A 19,433-nucleotide genomic window follows, 5' to 3' on the forward strand; every position below is an offset into this window, starting at 1 on the left:
ATTCAATGCGACAAGAATATGAAAAACAACTCACCGCCGCGTGATAAGGGGGACTTCATCATCCTCTTCTTCCTCAGCCAGCGAAACCAGAGCACCCGCTGAAAAAGAGGTGAAAAGTACTCGGTTCAAGAGAGAAACATGAAAATAAAAGAACAAAGAAGTACTAAATGTGCTCACCTAAGAGCATGCTAGCAACAACTAGAGTACCTGAAGGAGTACTTGGTTTGCGAGGCTTCTTGGAGACAGGCAAGCCAGATGAAGACCCGTCCATCCGCCCCCTCTTCGGGACGCTGCGAGGTCCGCGAGGGACTAGACGAGGAACATACTCTTCATATAGATCATCAGATCCGAAAGATACCCCAGGAAGGGCTGTAAAAGTTTGAGACTTACTAATTACAGAAGTACCGGCTAGATGATCCCCGGCCTCCGCCACAGCAGGGAGAACATCAAGGCGGATCGGATCAACAAAGTTCCGACCAAGCACCTACAAAGAAAAGACAAAACACCAAGACAAAGAAGAACTAAGCAAGAACGGACGCAGAAAGAGTACACAAAGAACTCAAATAAAAAGAAAAAGGAGGATAGACAACTCACAGCTGGTGGTGGATTGTTGGCCGAGTACTCAGGGACGGCAGGAGGAATGACGCTCACTCCTTTCAGCATTTTCTGGAGACGCTCGAGTACCTCCTCACCGGTCAGCTCAAGAGCTGGGACCATGTGCGAAGAATCCTCGGCCCCAGAATACTCAAAGCCGAGATGTCCCCGCTCCTTCAAGGGCTGAACCCGACGACGAAGAAAACTTGAGACAATACCAAAGCCGGTCAATCCTTGCTGTTTCAGCGTACTAATCCTATCAAGGAGAGGTTGGATCGCCTGAATTTCAGCAAGAGACTCAAGCTTTTTGTCCCACCGGCCGTTCGCCACAGGACCGGATCCGGAGTGGACAACAAGAGAAGGGATCAAATTGGCAGCGTAAAACCACTCGGCGCGCCAATCCTTGACAGAATCGACCAGGTCATAATCAAAAAACTTGATTTTGAGACCCTGGCGAAACTGAATCCCGCAACCGCCAAGGACACTGGTTTCCTCGCGGCGGGGTTGAGGTTTCAGGCGAAAGAAAAAACGAAAAAGAGATAGAGAAGGAGGAATCCCAAGGAAGGCTTCACAAAGATGGACAAAAACAGAAAGATGGAGAACGGCATTGGGGGTTAGATGGTTCAAACTAACCCCGAAATACCCAAGAAACTGATGAAGGAAGACAGAAGCAGGGAGACAGAGACCAGCGCGGACAAAAGAGACAAAAAGGACAATCTCACCAGGACCCAGGGCCGGAACCCGATGCTCGCCCGGAACTCTCCATTCAGCGATGACTTTGTCCTGGATCAAGCCATCACTAACGAGCTCGCGCAGCTGGTCTTCGCTGGTTGTTGGAGCCGGCCAAACCTTCTGAGCTGCCCTCATGGCCACGAACTCCTGGTTTTCGATCAAAGAAAGCGACGACTCCTCGTCCACAAAGGTCGCCTGAGATTTGCTTGCGGTCTTCTTTTTTCCCATGAATTGGCGGAAGCAACTAAGGCGCTAAGGAGGATGAAGCTAGAACGATGAAGCTCGGGCGATAACGACAATGACGACGGCGGTTTTCTGAGAACTAGGGTTTAAAGGAAAGAGCTGGGTGACAAGGGAAAGAAGATAAAAGGTCTTTAAATAGATTTCTCAGTGATACAAACGGCCCATAAGGCCCGTTAAAGCACATCGTGGGAAAACAACGGTCCATTTACCGACGCAGCTAAAATGACGGAGGGCACGAATCCACACAACGGTACGAACCAACGGGCAGATTTCAGACTTATCCGTGCAGCAACACAGCAGGGTTATCAGATGACCACAGGAACAACTCGTTGAACCAAGAAGAAAGAAAGGGCTACCTCACGAGTAACAAAAGAACCCGGTTATGTAAGAAAGAACTCGGTAGTCCCATGAATGACAGGGATCACAACAGAAGAGTCAAAGACAACTCAGAAGACAAGATTCGTTACATTACAAGCAACTTCAAAAATAGAAGATTACAAACCCTACAAGACCCAACGAACTCGGCACCACGAAAAGCAAAGTAGCAAAGAGGAACACGGACACGACTAGGCTCTGGAACGACTACGTGTCCCAAATTGCTACTCGGAAGGACAGACCGCCATCAGCTACACTGTTTTCTTCAAAGGACGAACGCAGTGCATCCAAGGCGGAAATTGGCAGCACGGCAGGGCAACATGGAGCAGAGAAGGCCGGCGGGCATCTGTCTACCCAAGACCGATGTGATGCTGGATATGATGTTGATCTGCACCGGACGGTCTCAAGACAGGCGACGAGGATCAACCCGGAACTGCCGGATGAAGGAACGAAGCCCACATCACAAGACTTCCTCCAACTACCACCACGTACATCCTGGCACAATGCTGTCGCGGGATTAGCCTACCTCTAATCCCTATCACAAGACTTCCTCCAGCTACGACAAGACACACAGGAACTACAAAATACGCCCGGGGGCTGCTCTACTTCACAAACTACCATGTTCACAACAAAGAAGGTTTCAACAGAATGTCCAATGGATGAAAACAAGCACTCCGGGACGGTATTTATAGGCCAAAGGATCGGCGCACATGGACCAGGAGCACCAACGAAATAAGCCCAACAAAGGACACAGTGAAAAGACAGGACTCAATAATGGATGACTCAGGCGAGAAGAAACAGTACTCGAAGGCGGGCATATTCGGAAGAATATACTAGCACAGTACAACCCGTGAACAAAAGGCATTTACGCTCAACCACCACAATACAACTACATCTGGCAACAGCAGACTATCAAAGAATACGCCAAGACCTCGCATCCGAGTTCTTCCTGAAACAAAAAGAACCCGGACATAAGCTCGGAGGCTACATGCCGCGAAACTACTCGGATGACGAAATAATCCAAGTCTCGGGGACTACTTCAGAACACAAATTCTTCAAACAACATAAAAGATCAAGACCCTCCAACTTTTTGTTCCAAATAGCAAGAGGATCGGGGGCTACACTCAGTGAGTGCACTTTTTCCTCGAAAAAGCGCACGTCACCAAAAGATTTCCTCAACGCAGACCACTTCAAGACATTACGACAAAAAGAACCCGGAACGATCCATATTCGAGCTCTTTTTAAAACTTCAACGAACAATCAGAGCAACTTCAAGACAAGATCCTCCAGCTCCTTGTTCCAAATAGCAAGAGGCTCGGGGGCTACAACTAGATGGATGTATTTTTTCTTCAAAAAGCACTCGCGACTCAAAGATCCCAAGAAGCGCTACAAGGTTTCACTCCAGAAAGCACTCGGATGACATTTTGTTCCTACTCAACAAGACTTGAAGGAGCAGAGCGAGACTTTCAGAGCTCAACCATGAAGTGCTCGGGGGCTTGTCGATGCGGGACCCATAGGATACCCCGCAAAGGACAGAGAAGATCTAGTCTAACTAGGATTCTTCCCCTGTAATCTTAGTAGTATAACTATTAAGCAATCCTACTAGGATATCTCATTATAAACCGACTAGGACTCTGGCCTCCTGACTATATAAAGGAGGGCAGGGCTCCTAAGACAGAGAGAACGATTGTACAACACAACACTTGAGAATCAATCCAACGCAAAGGCTAAGGCCGACTGGACGTAAGGTTATTACTCGATCTACGATCGAGGGCCTGAACCAGGATAAATCGACTGTGTCTTGCGTTAACCATCGTGTTCGGCATACGCCGAAGCCCGAACATACTGCCCCGGGTACCCCCGTGGCAGGCTATCGGTGGTAAAACATCGACAGGGGGGGGGCTAAATAATGAAGATTAGGGCTAGAGTTAAGAAAATAATGATGATTTAGAGGCTAATGAACATTATTTTATATGTGATTTAAGGCTTCCGAGGGGGGCTGCAGCACGGGCAGCCCCCCTGGATTCGCCGCTGGGCAGGTAGGAGTTGTCTCTTTTCCCAACTCGTGTGCCTCGTGTTATATTAAAGTACGGCTATATCTCACCTATCAGAAAACAAGTAAGGCTAGAGCAGGTAGGTTTCCTCTTTTGCACAAGCTATCTCTAGCTAGATTACACAGATTTACAAGCTATCTTATTAGAGGCCAACTTCTTTATATATATAAAAGTATAGATTAAGGGCAAGTCAATTCGGAGACACGGAGCTGTAATGTACTATGGCTACCTTCTTCTCCTTCAAACCACAGCACCGCAGCAGCAGGATCTACCATATTATTCCTACCTCCGAATCGAAGTCGCTCCGGCGATCCGGAAGCATTTCATGGAGTTGGAAGAAGCACAGAAGGTTGCAACAACGCTGCCAACGGCAGCAGGATTCCAACCCAAGAACAGAGCAAGATCTTGACGATGAGGGTGACAGCCGGCTGAGCCAAAACACCGGCATTTCTTCCTTGGCTACTCTAGCCCTGAAGCTTCGTCCCAACAAAAGGTGAATTTATTTATGGATCGATCTCTTTCTCGATATCTATCTATGTAATATATATATATATATATATATATATATATATATATATATATATATATATATATATGTATAGAACTACTATCCTGTAGCTGGCTACAGAATAACTTATTCTGTAGCCACTTTGAGTTACGATAATTACTATGTTAATTTACGAGATTATAGTAACTCCTTACTAAGTGGTTTAATATAACGTTATGGTAAATATCCCCATGTGTTATAGTAACCCAACTATTGTAAAATATGTATTGACATTATGGTAAATTAGTATATAAAATTATAGTAAATGGAGGTGGCTACAGAATAATTTATTTTGTAGCCGGCTACTGAATAGCCTCTCCCTATATATATATATATATATATATATATAGAGAGAGAGAGAGAGAGAGAGAGAGAGAGAGAGAGAGAGAGAGAGAGAGATAGTTATATTTTTCAAGTCAATTTGAGCATGATCTATATTAAGACCATTGAAAGTTTGAGACCTTGTGCTTGTAATTATGCTTATATAGCTTTAGTATTTACTGTTTCATTAGACTTGGATGGAACGCGAGCTGATGAACTGAAGGAAGAAGTGACTCTAATGATAGCAGCAACTTCAACCATGGGTAGCCTGCATGAGAGGCTGCATTTCATAGACGCGTTGGAGCGCCTGTGCTTGGATCACCTGTTCGAAGAAGAGATCAATGCTGCATATATTATCACAAATTGAGACTGCTGATGTCAGTGACTGTGACATTGGGACAGTATCTCTCTGGTTTTATCTACTTCGGAAACACCGACACTGGGTTTCACCAGGTAAATTTATTTTAACCACCGGCCGACCATAGAATTTCAAATAATCATGCACTGTTTGTGATTGTAGTAAACTGCAATGTACGTGTTCTTCTACCCATGAAGGAAATGTTAGGTCAGCCATGCATCAATAAAAAAGGAGCGTCCTGAAATGATACTCTGACATTGACCGGAATCTAATGTAATTTAAGGAATTATTAAGGATGATTCTCGGAGAACGATCGACCAGGGCCGTGCACATGGTTGTTGTTTTGTTAATATTGTCTGCGTCATCTTGTAACCGTACCACTGTCCTTGTTGTAGCACCCGGTTTTAAGAACAAAACCAGATACACACCATATGTGAGTCCAGAAAGTCAAATCTCACATATAGCTACAATTAAGGGTAATATCGAAAGACAATGCTTAAATATATAACGTACTTAGTATAGAGAATATAACCTTAGATAGCAAACAGCAAAAAGACAACTTTGATCTTCAGGTGAAGACTCCAAATCTACAGGGACAACTGACTGGTTGACCACAAGCCTAATTCCTCCAAACTCTAGCAATCTGGTACTCATCCGGGATTTTTATCCAAATATTTGAAAAATATAAAGCAAGCGTAAGTACAAATATAACATGGGGTTCATGAGGCTCAAAAGGCTGACACTGGTTTAACTGCGATTAGCTTTTAATTGTCACAATTTTAGCATAGGAGTAGCAACAAGTTTATCACAAGCCCATAAACACATGATCAGGTAAACATGAATAATGAATAGCATAAACAGTAATCATTAAGGAGCATGTTCATCGTCAGTATCATCCATGTTCATCATCATTAACCATTAGTGATCATCTATTCCGTAAGGGTTTCAAGGCTGCTCGTGATCGTGAGCAGGGCTGATATATCAGTTTTACACTCTGCAGAGGTTGTACACTTTTACTGTGAGTCGTGATTTACCCTTTCGCCCGAGGTGATCAGCCTCTTGACCCACTACCAAGGAAGGTCGGCAGGGTTCACTATGAAGCCTTTCAAAGGTTCATCTAACAAGTTAGGGCCATTAGATTCACTCGACAAATAGATATAGGAACCCCCTGTCGAATGGCACAATTCCATCATGGCTATACACATAAGAGTAGAGGTTGTCCTATATCTGATTCGTCAAGCCATTCTTACGTCAATAAAGGTAATATATAACAAGCTAAAAAAGGTCCTCATACTGAGCTAAAGCTAGAGCCATGTAGCCCTCATAGCTGTACTGTAAGTCCTGGATGATCACTTACAGATAAGTCCTTAGGAAGATGAATCTAGAGCACCATAAAAACAGCACAATGCTCTAGCCCCCTTGTTCCATGTTGCTAAAAAGCATCTTTTAATGTTTATTGCATATTACATTAGTCAAGTTACGAGATCATGGTTGTAGTTGAGCACTAGCATCATACTACCCAATGCAATAACCCAAAGATATCAAGGTACAGGGTAACAAGGTATTAGGAAATCCTTAGTGGCAGTCAAGGTAGACACATGCAGTATGAATTAAGTGATTAAAGATGTATAAGACAATAAGGAAGATCCCATGCTATACTTGTCTTAAACACCGATCCTTCAACAAGCTTTAGTCTTCAACGTTCTTCTTCTTCTTCTTGATCACCGCGTATATCTCACCGACTTGACGAAATCATAAAGCACCAGACAAGCATCCATATAATCATATACAAAGCAAACAATAGATCTAAATTAGAACAGTACATCAAACATAAAATCAAGATGAAAAGTTTATAAAACGAATCTACGTTTCGCTACGAACACACAGTCGCGAAAAGCACGCTAATCGGAGCTTCGATGAAAAGGATACATCTACCGATAGATCTACTTTATGCGCGGAAAAGAAAACTATAGGCTTCATTTATTTTAACTATATAAAATCTTATATAAATTGAATTAAGTTAAATTTAGATTCGAATTATAAAACTTAAAGTAAAACAAATCATATTTTCACTACTAGAAATGTGTTCATCAATGACGATTTAGTCGTGACGCTTACAAATTTCATCATAGAATAAGCGCTTTCTATGACGAAATTTCCAGCTTTGTCATAAGTAACAAGTGACGGAGCTTTGGCACGAAGAATAATGACAAAAACAAAAGAATCGTCATAAAACAACAAAACTAAATCGTCATAGATCGTTTGGCTCGTGTACCACCTCGAGGACGTGGCGTCGTGGTCCCACCAGCAGGTCCCACCTCGAGGACGTGGCGATGTGGTCCCACCATTGGGTCCCAACCTCGAAGACATGGCGATGCGGTCCCACCAGTGGGTCTCAGCCTGAGGACGTGGCGGCGAACAAGTGGGGCAGCGTGGCCTACACGGTCCAGGTGGACCTGCATCCTTCCACCTCCCTTTTTTTTGCCAAAAAATAGCGCATGCAAGGAGATTCGAATCCGCGACCTGCTACTAGACACGTTGGTGTGTTACCACTGGAGCACTCATCGTTTTGTGATAAATGCATGCATGTTTTTCTATTTGTAAACGTATAACATGATAATTGATGATATTTTTTTCCTAAAATTTTATAAAATCATTCTCTATCAATTTATTTTGTTGGTTTTGTCAATATATACATATGAAAAGTTTGAGCAATTTAAATTTTTAATTTCAAAAAAATGCAACTTCAGACAAGATTTTGGTTCCCCAAATAATTTCAGCTGAAAAAGTGATAAATACCAAAGTTGAATAACTCATCAAGATCTACAACTTTTGTATTGGTCATTTCTTCATATGATAAAGTGGTAACGACATTGTTCACAAATGTGACACATCTCTCATAAGGTTTTATAAACTATATGAGACATGTGTAAGATTAGTGAACAATGTGTGCTAAGAATTTGTCAAATGAAGAAATGAACAAAATAAAAGTTGTAGATATTCATGAGTTGAACAACCTTGGTATTCATCGCTTTTTATGTTAAAATCAATTTGGGTCTCAAATTTTGGTTCGAACTTGTCGTTTTTCAAAATTTTAAATTTGAAAGGTTCAAATTTTATCAAATGACAAGATGACTAAAATAAAAGTTGTATATATTAATGAGTTGAACAACTTTGGTATTCATCACTTTTTATGTTGAAATCATTTTGGGTCTCAAATTTTGGTTTGAACTTGTTGTTTTTCAAAAATTCCAATTTGAAAGGTTCAAATTTTGTCAAATGACACGATGACTAAAATAAAAGTTGTAGATATTAATGAGTTGAACAACTTTGATATTCATCACTGTTTATGTTGAAATCATTTTGGGTCTCAAATTTTGGTTTGAACTTGTCATTTTTTAAAATTTCAAATTTGAAAGGTTCAAATTTTGTCAAATGACAAGATGACCAAAATAAAAGTTGTAGATCTTGATGAGTTGAACAACTTTTATATTCATCACTTTTGCAAATGAAATAATTTAGGGTTTGAACATTTGGTTTGAACTTGTCAAATTTTAAATTTCAAATTTTAAAATGTGTAAAACATTGTCACATCCAAGTTTGATCAAACTTAAATGCTGAAGCATGATTTTAGAAATTTTTAGAAAAAAAAACCATCACATTTGAAGTTAGTATGAGGGAGAACAACTAGTTACAAAGTTTACCCACAGATTAAAAAGAGAAATCACACTGTTCTAGATGATCTTTACATGATCTTAGTGAACAGTGTGATTTATTTTTTTTAATCTGTGGGTCAACTTTGTAACTAGTTTGTCTTCCTCATACTAACTCTAAATCTGATGATTTTTTTTCCTAAAATTTTCTAAAATCATTCTCTATCCATTTATTTTGTTGGTTTTGTCAATATACACATATGAAAAGTTTGAGCAATTTAAATTTTGAATTTCAAAAAAATGTAACTTTAGACAAGATTTTGGTACCCCAGATGATTTCAGCTGAAAAAGTGATAAATACCAAAGTTGAATAACTCATCAAGATCTACAACTTTTGTATTGGTCATTTCTTCATATGACAAAGTGGTAACGACATTGTTCACAAATGTGACACATCTTTCGTAAGGTTTTATAAACCATATATGACATGTGTAAGATTAGTGAATAATGTGTGCTAAGAATTTCTCAAATGAAGAAATGACCAAAATAAAAGTTGCAGATATTCATGAGTTGAACAACTTTGGTATTCATCACTTTTTATGTTGAAATCAATTTGGGTCTCAAATTTTGGTTCGAACTTGTCGTTTTTCAAAATTTCAAATTTAAAAGGTTCAAATTTTGTCAAATGACAAGATAACTAAAATAAAAGTTGTAGATATTAATGAGTTGAACAACTTTGGTAGTCATTACTTTTTATTTTGAAATCATTTTGGTTCTCAAATTTTGGTTCAAACTTGTTATTTTTTAAAATTTCAAATTTGAAAGGTTCTAATTTTGTCAAATGACAAGATGACCAAAATAAAAGTTGTAGATCTTCATGACCTCTACAACTTTTATGTTTATCAAATTTTCATTTAAGATCATTTGGTGTCTCAAAATTATTTTAGTAGTTTTGATTTTAATTTTTTAAAATTTTAAAATTTTATCCTATTCATCCACAGTGCACCTCCCCTTACCGTCCGATCGTCCCTCCAGGCATCTGATGCCCGCCACGCCTGCTCCACGCTGCCCACTGCGGCATCCCCTCCCCCGCATTGCCGCCACACCTAAAGAAGTAGAGACGCCACGACAACGCAGCATGAGAAAAAAAAAATCCTGCCTCACCGCGGCGACGCCACCGAGAAACCCCGCCGCTGCTCCGAATCCGGCCGGCGCACGCCGTGGCCACACCGCCCTGCAGCAGCGCCGCCGCACCCCTCCCCTCCCTCCCACGGGTTGCTGTGGCGCCGACGCTGGTCGCCCCGACACCGGGATGCCGCTGCTCCGCCCTCTCCGTCCGCCTCGACTTGCCAACGCGCTTCGCCTCTCCCAGCAGGTTCGCTCCACCGCTCCCTCTTCCTGGCTCCAGCGGCCCGATGCTGTGCCGCCCCAGCACGGGAGGCCCGACGCGGGCAAACCCTAACGGCGCAGCCCGGGCGTCGGCGCGCGCGATGAGGATTGTCGTCGTCCTCGTGCTGCTCCACGCGGATGGCAGCGGGGCTTGCGGCAGCGGTAGCGCCCTCGGCACGTGCTTCGCCGCCTCTTCCTCTCCCCCAGCATGTGCTCGCTGGTGGCGGCGCGTAGATGCGCAGTCCGTGCGTATGCCTCCGCTTCTCCGCCCTATGCTAGGTGCCCAGGCCTCCATCTTCGGGACTTTCACCGGTAACGAGCACCAACCAGGTACGTGCATCCCTTCTCTTCCGTTTCCTGCTGTCCCAAATCGAGTACCCAAACCCTAGCTATCTGTAGTTGGATCTTAAATCGAGTACCCAAACCCTACCTATCTGTATTCGGATCTTATTTGATCCATACAGACTTTTTTTATTTCCTTTTGGCCAGAAGGATTGGATTTACATGTGTACAGCCATGCCTTTTACTGGATCTGGCTTGCGCTGCTTGTGGGCTGTGCAGTTTTCTCTCAATCAGGGAGCAGTTTTCCTTCCTTATTATTTTTCCATTAGTTTTTAATGCTTTGTTTTTGCTTTTTTTATTTCCACTTTTTTTTTGTTAGTGTCAGAATATGATTTCTCCTACGGCTCACGATGAATTTGAGAAGGACGACTTTAGAGTGGATGACGGCAAAGAAGAAGTGGAAGCAGACGGCCAGAAGAGTTATGACGACAGGCAAAGAAAGAAAAGAAAAATAAGAGGTGCCTGCATTTGTTCCTACTACGAATAGATGTCAATGTATTCCTCCACCATATTTAGTTATGTGTACAAGCATATTTGATACGATTAAAGTTTTTCTCTCATCTCTTATTGTCTCAGCCTGAGCTTCATAAGCCAGAATGGTATAAGTATCTTTGTTGCAGGCACGTAGTTGTTGCAATTAAGTTCAGATTTTACTGCTTTCTTAAAGTACTCTGGGTAGAATTATGAGGTACCGCTGCACCATCAAAATGTTTCCTTTACTTGACTTTTTTTCACCTTATGAATGCTGCACCTGACTGCCCTTTGGTCTAAATCTACCTTATTTTTCTCCTACACTGAATATTATTTTACATACTCAGATATGAGGCTACCAGTGATGATTGTTACTAACCATGGAGGTTCAAGAAGATAAGCACTCCAATAGTGGAGCTAACAATGGTCTTATGTCACAAGCTCTCCAGATCAGGTTTGTCTTTGTTTCATGCCCCCTTTTCTGATACTCTGGGTACAATTATGAGGCACCGCTGCACCATCAAAATGTCTCCTTTACTTGACTTTTTCTTCACCTTATGAATGCGGCACCAGACTGCCCTTTGGTCCAAATCTACCTTATTTTATTCCTACACTGAATATTATTTTACATACTCAGCTATGAGGCTACCTGTGATGATTGTTACGGTTCAAGATGATAAGCACTCCAATAATGGAGCTAACAATGATGTCTTATGTCACAGGCTCTCCAAATCAGATTTGTCATTGTTTCGTGCCCCCTTTTCTGATGTGGTTTGAGTTTAAGACTGGCTATGTCCTAGAACTCAAAAGAAATTGTTTGCTAATAGGTCCTGTGAGAATTATTTTTAGTCTCAAATCAGAATAAGAACTATAATGGTGCTTTACTCCACATCCTAAAGGGGGAATTTGTGGCCTACCTAGGATCTTTGCTCTGGATTTTCTACACAGTCCATTCAGTGCATTTTCTACAGTCCATTCGGTATCTTTGCCTTTGCTCTGAATTTTGGAGTTTGGCCTCTCTCTGTACCAGTTATAAATTCATGATGCCACAATAGCCACTAGCCCACTACAAAGAATATCCGTAGTTTACCTATGTTTCTGTATGCATATAAAAATGTTTATTACTACAAAGTTCTAGCTAGAGGCAGTTAACCATGATCAATCGGTATAAATAATATTTATCCCTACAATGTTTTCTCTGTGCGCTGATATTGATACCTGAACAGTGTTCAGTATACCAGATGAAGGTTCCCTCTGATGATTCACATTGATCGGTAAGGTTTTGGTTTGTTACTATACTTATCTAATTGGTTTGCCTTTTATTTATGTAGGGTTCTCGACGAACAAGACTACTACATAGATTATTGTTCAGCTGACATGCCTGCCATATGTAAGTCCTTCTCTCTTTAGGATTACAAATTTATAATTCTGCATATACACATTACAGTAGATGAACCTCTGTCAACTTCACATTTGCTTTCAAACCTGTTTTTTTGTCCCTATCAATTTCACATTACAGTAGATGTTTCATTTTACATTACTGCCAACTCGAACCAGTTCACCAACCTACATTATTTCCTCACATTTTTTTCTCTGTTTGTACTTTGTAGACACAAGACCACACAAATTCAGTTTGATTATGAATGGTGCTATGCAAAAGATCTGCCACTGTCAATTCCAAACCTTTGCTTTCAACAATTCATATGTGTGTATGTATGATATCCCATTTCTTACATTTTGTGCTCTGTGCCTACCTTACATATTGCACATATCAAATTTTGGCATGTATATCTCTATTTTGCAGTTCACATAGGAGCAAGGTAATTGATGCAGCCATTAAACTACCTCCCTACATTACTCAATTTGATCATACAGCTAACGGCATGTGTAGTTCTTAACAAGTATTTGTCTCCATGGAGATTTCTTAGCAGTAGCAATATCTGCATGTGTAGTTGTGACTGCATCAAATGTATTGAATTTTCAGTATTGGCTAGAGCAAATGTTTGAACTTTATTATTCTAGTTGTATTTACTTGCTGTGATTTTGTGAAACCAGTGTCAAAATGTTTAGTGTGAATTGGTGTACTTCCTGGAAATGCTTAAATATATGTCAGAGTTGAGAAAAGATTGTTGTATTCAGTTACCTGACAACAAATAAATGACTCATGATTGCAAATCACTTTGGCATCAGTTTCTGTCAATGCAGCATAGGTTTTTATTTTTTAAAATACATCTTGTGTGATATTTCCTCCTCAAATTAATGCAATAAGTATCTAATGATGGGTCATTGCTGTTTCAGTCAAATATGGAAGCTTTGAGGACAGAACCTGTTGCTGAAGGTGAGACAGCAGTGTCCAGTGTGCAGGTTGTGTCCCAGGTGCTCTCCCAGAACAGCTCAAACCTTTTCCTGAAGAGTGTTGGCATCAAACCAGTGCCATCCTCCAAATCATCATCATCAAATGAAAGCGAGCTTCAGGAGCAACTAGCAGCTAAAGCTACGGCTGCTGTACAAGGTGAAATCGATGAACTCAGGAAGAGAAGTGAAGAAGCTGAGGAAAAGCTGGCGAGGACACAAAAGGAGATGGAGGAGTACAAGAAGCTGACAGAGATAAACAAGGCAATTAATGGAGGAGAACAATGCGCTGCTCAAGCGTATCTTGGCCATCAACAATGCTTCTTCGACATGAGCGCTGCTTGTAGCTGCTGGTTCATTAAGCAAGGGGTCTGCTGGTGATTTTGTTTATGTAGTAACTTATGTTACTGGTGGCTGGCAACTTTTTATTATTTCCTGTGATGTTAATGTGAACTGAGATGAAACTAGTAGTTCAAATGTGATGTCTAGTGAGTTATGTGAACCGAGTTTAGAATTGTTGATTAAGTTGTTGGTCATTGGAATACTGGATCTATTAATTTATGGAAGCTTTTTGGTCATTCCAGTATTATTTGCATTCTGTGATGAAATCAACATGTGCACTTGTGATGAATTATCTGACCTTTCTGTGACGATTTGGTAATTGATTCTGTGATGAATTTCTATTTACTTCAGTGACAAAAATGAGAACCTATCACAGCAAGCCTTGTGGCCCAATAAAAAGTGGACACGTGGACCATCCACATCACTGGCCACGTCAGCTGCCACGTGGTCGGACACATCACCTGCAATGTGGACGCGCCACGTGGACAAGACACGTCAGTTGCCAGCGTGGCAGACGTCGTCTGGCCGCCTAACAGACGGCAAGTCATGACGAAAAATGGGCTATATCAATGACGAAAATAGATCGTCATAGAAAGAATACACTTCTATGACGACGGCCATTTCGTCATAGAACAAATGCACATCTATGACGAAAATAGACGTTTCGTCACGGTAGGTAAAATATGACGCGCATTCAATGACGAATACCATATCGTCACAAATTCGTCATAAAATAATATATGTGACGATTTTGGAGTCTTCAGTGACGAAAGAAGAGCATCATTGATGTACACATCCCTAGTAGTGTTTATTTACAAAAACCCTAGTTGCATAATTATTAATCAAGATATCATTTAAACCATAAAAGTTTAGAAATAGTAATATGGTAACCACTAGTTACTAACGCATAGATCTCGTCGCTATGAATCTAACGCAACTTGAATGAGCTAAAACGGAGTTAAAACATAGAAGATATGATTTAAACAAGATTTCATTTAATAAAATAATATATTAAATCTAATCACGAATTTTAAAAGTTGCAGAACATACTTAATGGTACTATAAACATGTAGATTATGAAATTACGAACCCTACGCAATTTGAACGGATCAAATCGGAGTTAAAACAGGAGAAGTTATGACTAAAATAAAATCAGTGGTAAATCTGATAAATAACTGAAAATGTATTTTGGATCTAAACAGACGAAAATACGCTTTCCAAAGAAGAAAACGTGTACTGAAAATACACTTTGGGACCGCGGGTTTGAAAACGGAAAACTAGAGGGGCTCTTTTGCAAATCTAGGAGCGAAGGGGTATCCTTGATCCTGGGCCGCCGAATTAGATTTGGATGGCCGTGATTAGATCGGCGAGTGAGAAAAAAACATGGCTGCCGGAACAGTGGCCGACGGCGGCAAATTTGGTCGGCATTTGGTGATTTCTCGCCGGCGCAATTGGGGAAAACGCCTACGGGCTCAATTAGGCTCGGATTTTAGCACTGTGAGCTAGATAGGGCTAAGGCGAACTCGACTAGGCGATCAATTGTGGCTATCGACGAACGGAGACTGGCGAGCGGCGACCTATGGCGGCGACGGAACGACTGCTTACATGGCGCAGAGCAGCACAGGGGGAAAAAGGGAAGAAAAGGGTCTCAGCATGCTCGAGGAGTACTCCCGAAGCTTGGGAATCTTCTTATCCGTGACTGGAGGGACGATGGAAGGACCCAGCGGTGATGGCTTCTTCTCGACGGAATCGAGGGGCGGCGCTGGGGCACAGAAGGCTGCGACTGGTGGTCCTAGGCCTCGGCGGGGAACGAAAGGGGCACGGAGGATCGCTATTCAAGGGGCAGGGTGGCTTAGGGCGCACGCCATCGAGTGGGCGTGGGCGGGGCGGACACGGATGCGGTCGAAGAACCCGTGCCGGTTATGAGCTCGAGCTGGGGGATGAAACTGACAGGTAGGTCCCACCTGGCAGCGAGGGAAGAGGCGGGGTTGGGCTGTCAGCCAGAGAGAGAGACGGAGGAGCGCGCCTACGCGGCTTTGCTGGGCCGGTGGAAATGGGCTGGTGCCACAGCAGGGGAGAGAAGGAACTGGGCCGAATGCAAAAGAGGAGGAGCTGGGCTGCGCGCGGAGGAAAAAGAAGAAAGGCCACGCGGATGGAGAAAGAAAAAAGGAGAGGGGAGAAGGTGGGCCGGTGGGAGGAGAACAGGCCGGCGGGAGAAAAAAAACAGACTAGGCCATGCAGGCCGAAAGGGAGAGAGGGGAGGAGAGAGGTTTTTTTTTTTCCAAATTCTTTTCTAGTTTGTTTTAAAAACCAAATTCAAATGTAAACCAAGTGCAACTTCAAATAAAGTTTTGAATATACTTTTCAATTCTAAATAAAAGTGAGCAAATTTTAGTAAGTTTTCAAAAATAATTTTTACAACTTTTTAAATTCTTTTATTTTCAAATTTTATTTTCTTTTACTTCAAAACCATTTTTAATTTCTTTTGCAAAAGTAATTTAAACCATTTTGGATTTTCAATCAAAACCACTCAACCAAATAAATCAAATGCAAGGGCACTGTATGCTCAAACATGTTGCTAAACCTTATGATGAATTGTAATTTAATGAAAAATTTTATTTTTCCTATATTTCATGAGCACAAAAATACAGAATTGAATCATTTTAATGCTATTTTCAAAAGAGGCAAATTTTAGGGTGTTACACTTGTTAACTAATTTCTGTAAATAATATTTTCACACCGAACCAAGCTAATTTCATATTCCCTAATACTTCAAGCAGATATATTGCAAAGTACTAGATTGTAGCAATAATGCTATTCAGAATAATATTATTAGGGAAGTTCCTGGTCTGGATTTGCACAGAGGTTAAAACGTTTTAAAGCTCAAGTTGGTAGCTCGCTGAGCCACAGCAAAACCAAATGAAGCCCAAAAGGACACTTTACTCCCTCTGTCGGCAAAAACCATAAAACCAACCAAATGATGAAGTCCTGTTACTCAACTCAGTTCAGGTAGTAATCCCTTTTAAGGCTCTACAATGTCATTTCTTTTTGGCTCTTCCACCATGAATTAATTTCTTTTAATTTCAGGAATAAACTTTCTTCTACTAGCAACAACTTTGATGCCATTGTTGCAGATGTTTTTGTGAGGTTCAAAGATGCGGAGGGAAGTTTCTTAGCAAACAAGCCTATAGACCTACTGAGGCTCTACAATGATGCGCATTTTAGGACCCATGGGGAGATAATACTTGATGAAGCTATAACATTCACAAGAAGTCGTTTGGAGATAATACTGCCCTACTTGCAAGGGTCGTCATTAGCATATGAAGTAAAATCCGCACTCGAGATCCCACTACCTAGAAGGGTTAGAATCTATGAGTCAAAGCATTATATCTGTACATATGAGAAAGATGGAACACTGCATGAGAAGCTATTGCAACTTGCAAAGTTGAGTTCAAATATTCTGCAGCTCCATCATCAGCAAGAGCTGAATATCCTTACAAGGTGAAGTGGCCGCGTGTGTTGCTATCTAGAGTTCTGCTACACACAAATATTTATTTCAAAATAAAAATGACTAATCTTATATTAATTAATACATAGACGAAATGTCTAGATTTCAAAAGTTCATTTTATTTGTTTTATAAGCTTAATATTTTTTGAAGATAGAGCTCTATGACAATTGTTATGCCTGTACAGATGGTGGGAGGATATAAAGATCGGATCGAAACTTCCTTTCGCCCGAGATAGAATAGTGGAGTGTTTTTTATGGATCTTAGGAGTATACTATGAACCATGTCATTCAAGAGCCCGGATAATATTGACAATGATTATTGCCATTGTGACACTCTTGGATAATATTTTTGATTCTTATGGAACTCCAGAAGAATGTGAGTTACTCACTCATTGCATTGAAAGGTTTGTATTAACTTTCCTAGCTTACAAATATTTTTTTCATCCCAAGCTCGCACGAGTTCTTGTCACTCTTGACAATAAAATTTGTAAAGAACAATAAAGAAAAATGTGTGCTATTTTAACTTGGTAAGTTGTATATATATGTATGTATAACTAGAAACTAGGATCAAAGTTCTTTATATAAGAAGATAGAAAATAGTGTATATTATTTCCTTGAGATTACCATATTATATTGGTAATTAACTATGTCTTGTTTGTTATTATCATGCATGGAAAATCCCATCTAGCTCGGGGGAAACCCAACAAATGTAATTACACATTTAAATTACCTAAAAATGTTTCAGTGTTTTTCTACCATAGTGGTAGTCTAGAATTCATGAGTTATTTCCCAATTGTCGTGTCTAGCTGGGATCCCAAAGGGGCTCAAGACCTCCCTCTGGTTGCATGAAATTTGCTTTGGGGAAAATATTGGATAGCTATGAAACCATTACGAATATGCTCCACCAAGACGAGAAGTATTGCATGACGTATCTAAGATACTTTGTAAGCTACCTTTCTCTTCTACATATTTTATTTTTTCTGGTTCTCGCAGTGAATGATTATCCAGGAAACTGCGAGGTATATCTATTTAGCTAGTAGCCTTGCATGCTAGCTTGATGCTATGAGTCAAACAAACATGTTTAACACATCTCTAGCTTTTAGTATGTGGAAAATTTTCATATAGTTGCTATCTTTAATATGCAGACAGAAGATCTAGTGAGAGGCTTCAACACGGAGGTAAAAATGCTTCAAGAAGGTTATATCCCAAAGTCTGTTGAATAGCATCTTAAGGTTTCATTAAGAACTGGTGGGTGTCCCATTCTATCATGTGCTTCTTTTGTCGGGATGCATGATATAGCAACAAAGGATTTCTTTGATTGGATTTCTAGTGTACCCAAAATGGTGCATGCACTTTCTGTAATTCTCAGACTAGTAGATGATCTCCGGTCATATGAGGTATTTTCTATAACTCCTTAGCTGAAAGTTTGACATGGTTTTTAAGCATAATATAAATCTTATAGTTCCCATTTTCAATTTGCTATGGGACTTTGGTATTGATGATCACATAACATAGCTTTGTTAGTATCTAGCAATGCTTTTTTTTTTAAAAACACAATATATATGTGTTCACTCTCATACACACATGCACACTCGCTCTGATAGATTGAGCTGACAGATCTTGATATTGACAAAGTCAATAAAAATGCCCTACTAGCATCGATGGGCATGCTACCTACTACAGAAATAACAGTGTTATTTTTTCTTGGAATACATCTACAAGATGCAAGCATCTGTGCCAAGTCTAGCACGTGAATGTGGGTGAACAAGTACCAGCATAAAAACCTAACTAAATGATCTTAGGTCAACAACACAGAAATTTTCTTACCGATATTTTTGACTTCATGCGGCGAGAGCAAGTAATCCCTCATGTAGCTTCCACAATCGATAGCTACATGAAAAAGCACAACGTCTCAATTGAAGTGGCACGGGAAAAGATACACGATCTAAAAGAGGAGTCTTGGAAAGATTTAAATAGCGAGTGGCTAAATCCCAGCAACGTGTATCCAAAGCAACTATTGGAGAGGATATTCAACTTGGCAAGGACGATGGAATTCATGTACAACCAAGAGGACAATTTCACGAACTGCCACAACCTAAAGGATACCATTCATTCGTTGTTGGTAGAGCCGCCATTTACGATCCACATTTAG

General features: G+C 40.8%; 1 protein-coding gene and 1 pseudogene across 6 annotated transcripts; both read left to right on the forward strand.

Moving 5' to 3' along the window:
- The first annotated feature begins 4,219 nt into the window (after positions 1-4,219).
- Positions 4,220-19,433, forward strand: LOC136514125 (alpha-terpineol synthase, chloroplastic-like; annotated as a pseudogene).
- LOC136514126 (uncharacterized) lies at positions 9,991-13,975 on the forward strand. 6 transcript variants are annotated; one of them, XM_066508111.1, is made up of 6 exons: positions 9,991-10,596; positions 10,756-11,296; positions 11,427-11,533; positions 12,411-12,469; positions 12,690-12,784; positions 13,378-13,975. In XM_066508111.1, exons 3-6 carry the CDS (start codon positions 11,460-11,462, stop codon positions 13,810-13,812), a joined length of 663 nt encoding a protein of 220 aa, XP_066364208.1. In that variant the 5' UTR covers positions 9,991-10,596; positions 10,756-11,296; positions 11,427-11,459; the 3' UTR covers positions 13,813-13,975. The 6 variants fall into 6 exon arrangements, 5 of the variants coding, with proteins under 5 accessions (XP_066364208.1, XP_066364211.1, XP_066364206.1 ...); XM_066508114.1 differs by having other exon boundaries at positions 10,928-11,296; XM_066508109.1 differs by lacking the exon at positions 9,991-10,596 and having other exon boundaries at positions 10,603-11,296.

The sequence above is a fragment of the Miscanthus floridulus genome, chromosome 16, assembly GCF_019320115.1.
Source record: "Miscanthus floridulus cultivar M001 chromosome 16, ASM1932011v1, whole genome shotgun sequence".
Taxonomy (NCBI): domain Eukaryota; kingdom Viridiplantae; phylum Streptophyta; class Magnoliopsida; order Poales; family Poaceae; genus Miscanthus; species Miscanthus floridulus.

Excerpts from the sequence above, each read along its gene's own strand:
- LOC136514126 (XM_066508111.1), top strand. The coding sequence starts at position 11,460 with ATGGAGGTTCAAGAAGATAAGCACTCCAATAGTGGAGCTAACAATGGT. Across the intron at positions 11,534-12,410 it reads TCACAAGCTCTCCAGATCAG|GGTTCTCGACGAACAAGACT; the intron begins GTTTGTCTTTGT and ends TTATTTATGTAG. Across the intron at positions 12,470-12,689 it reads AGCTGACATGCCTGCCATAT|ACACAAGACCACACAAATTC; the intron begins GTAAGTCCTTCT and ends TGTACTTTGTAG.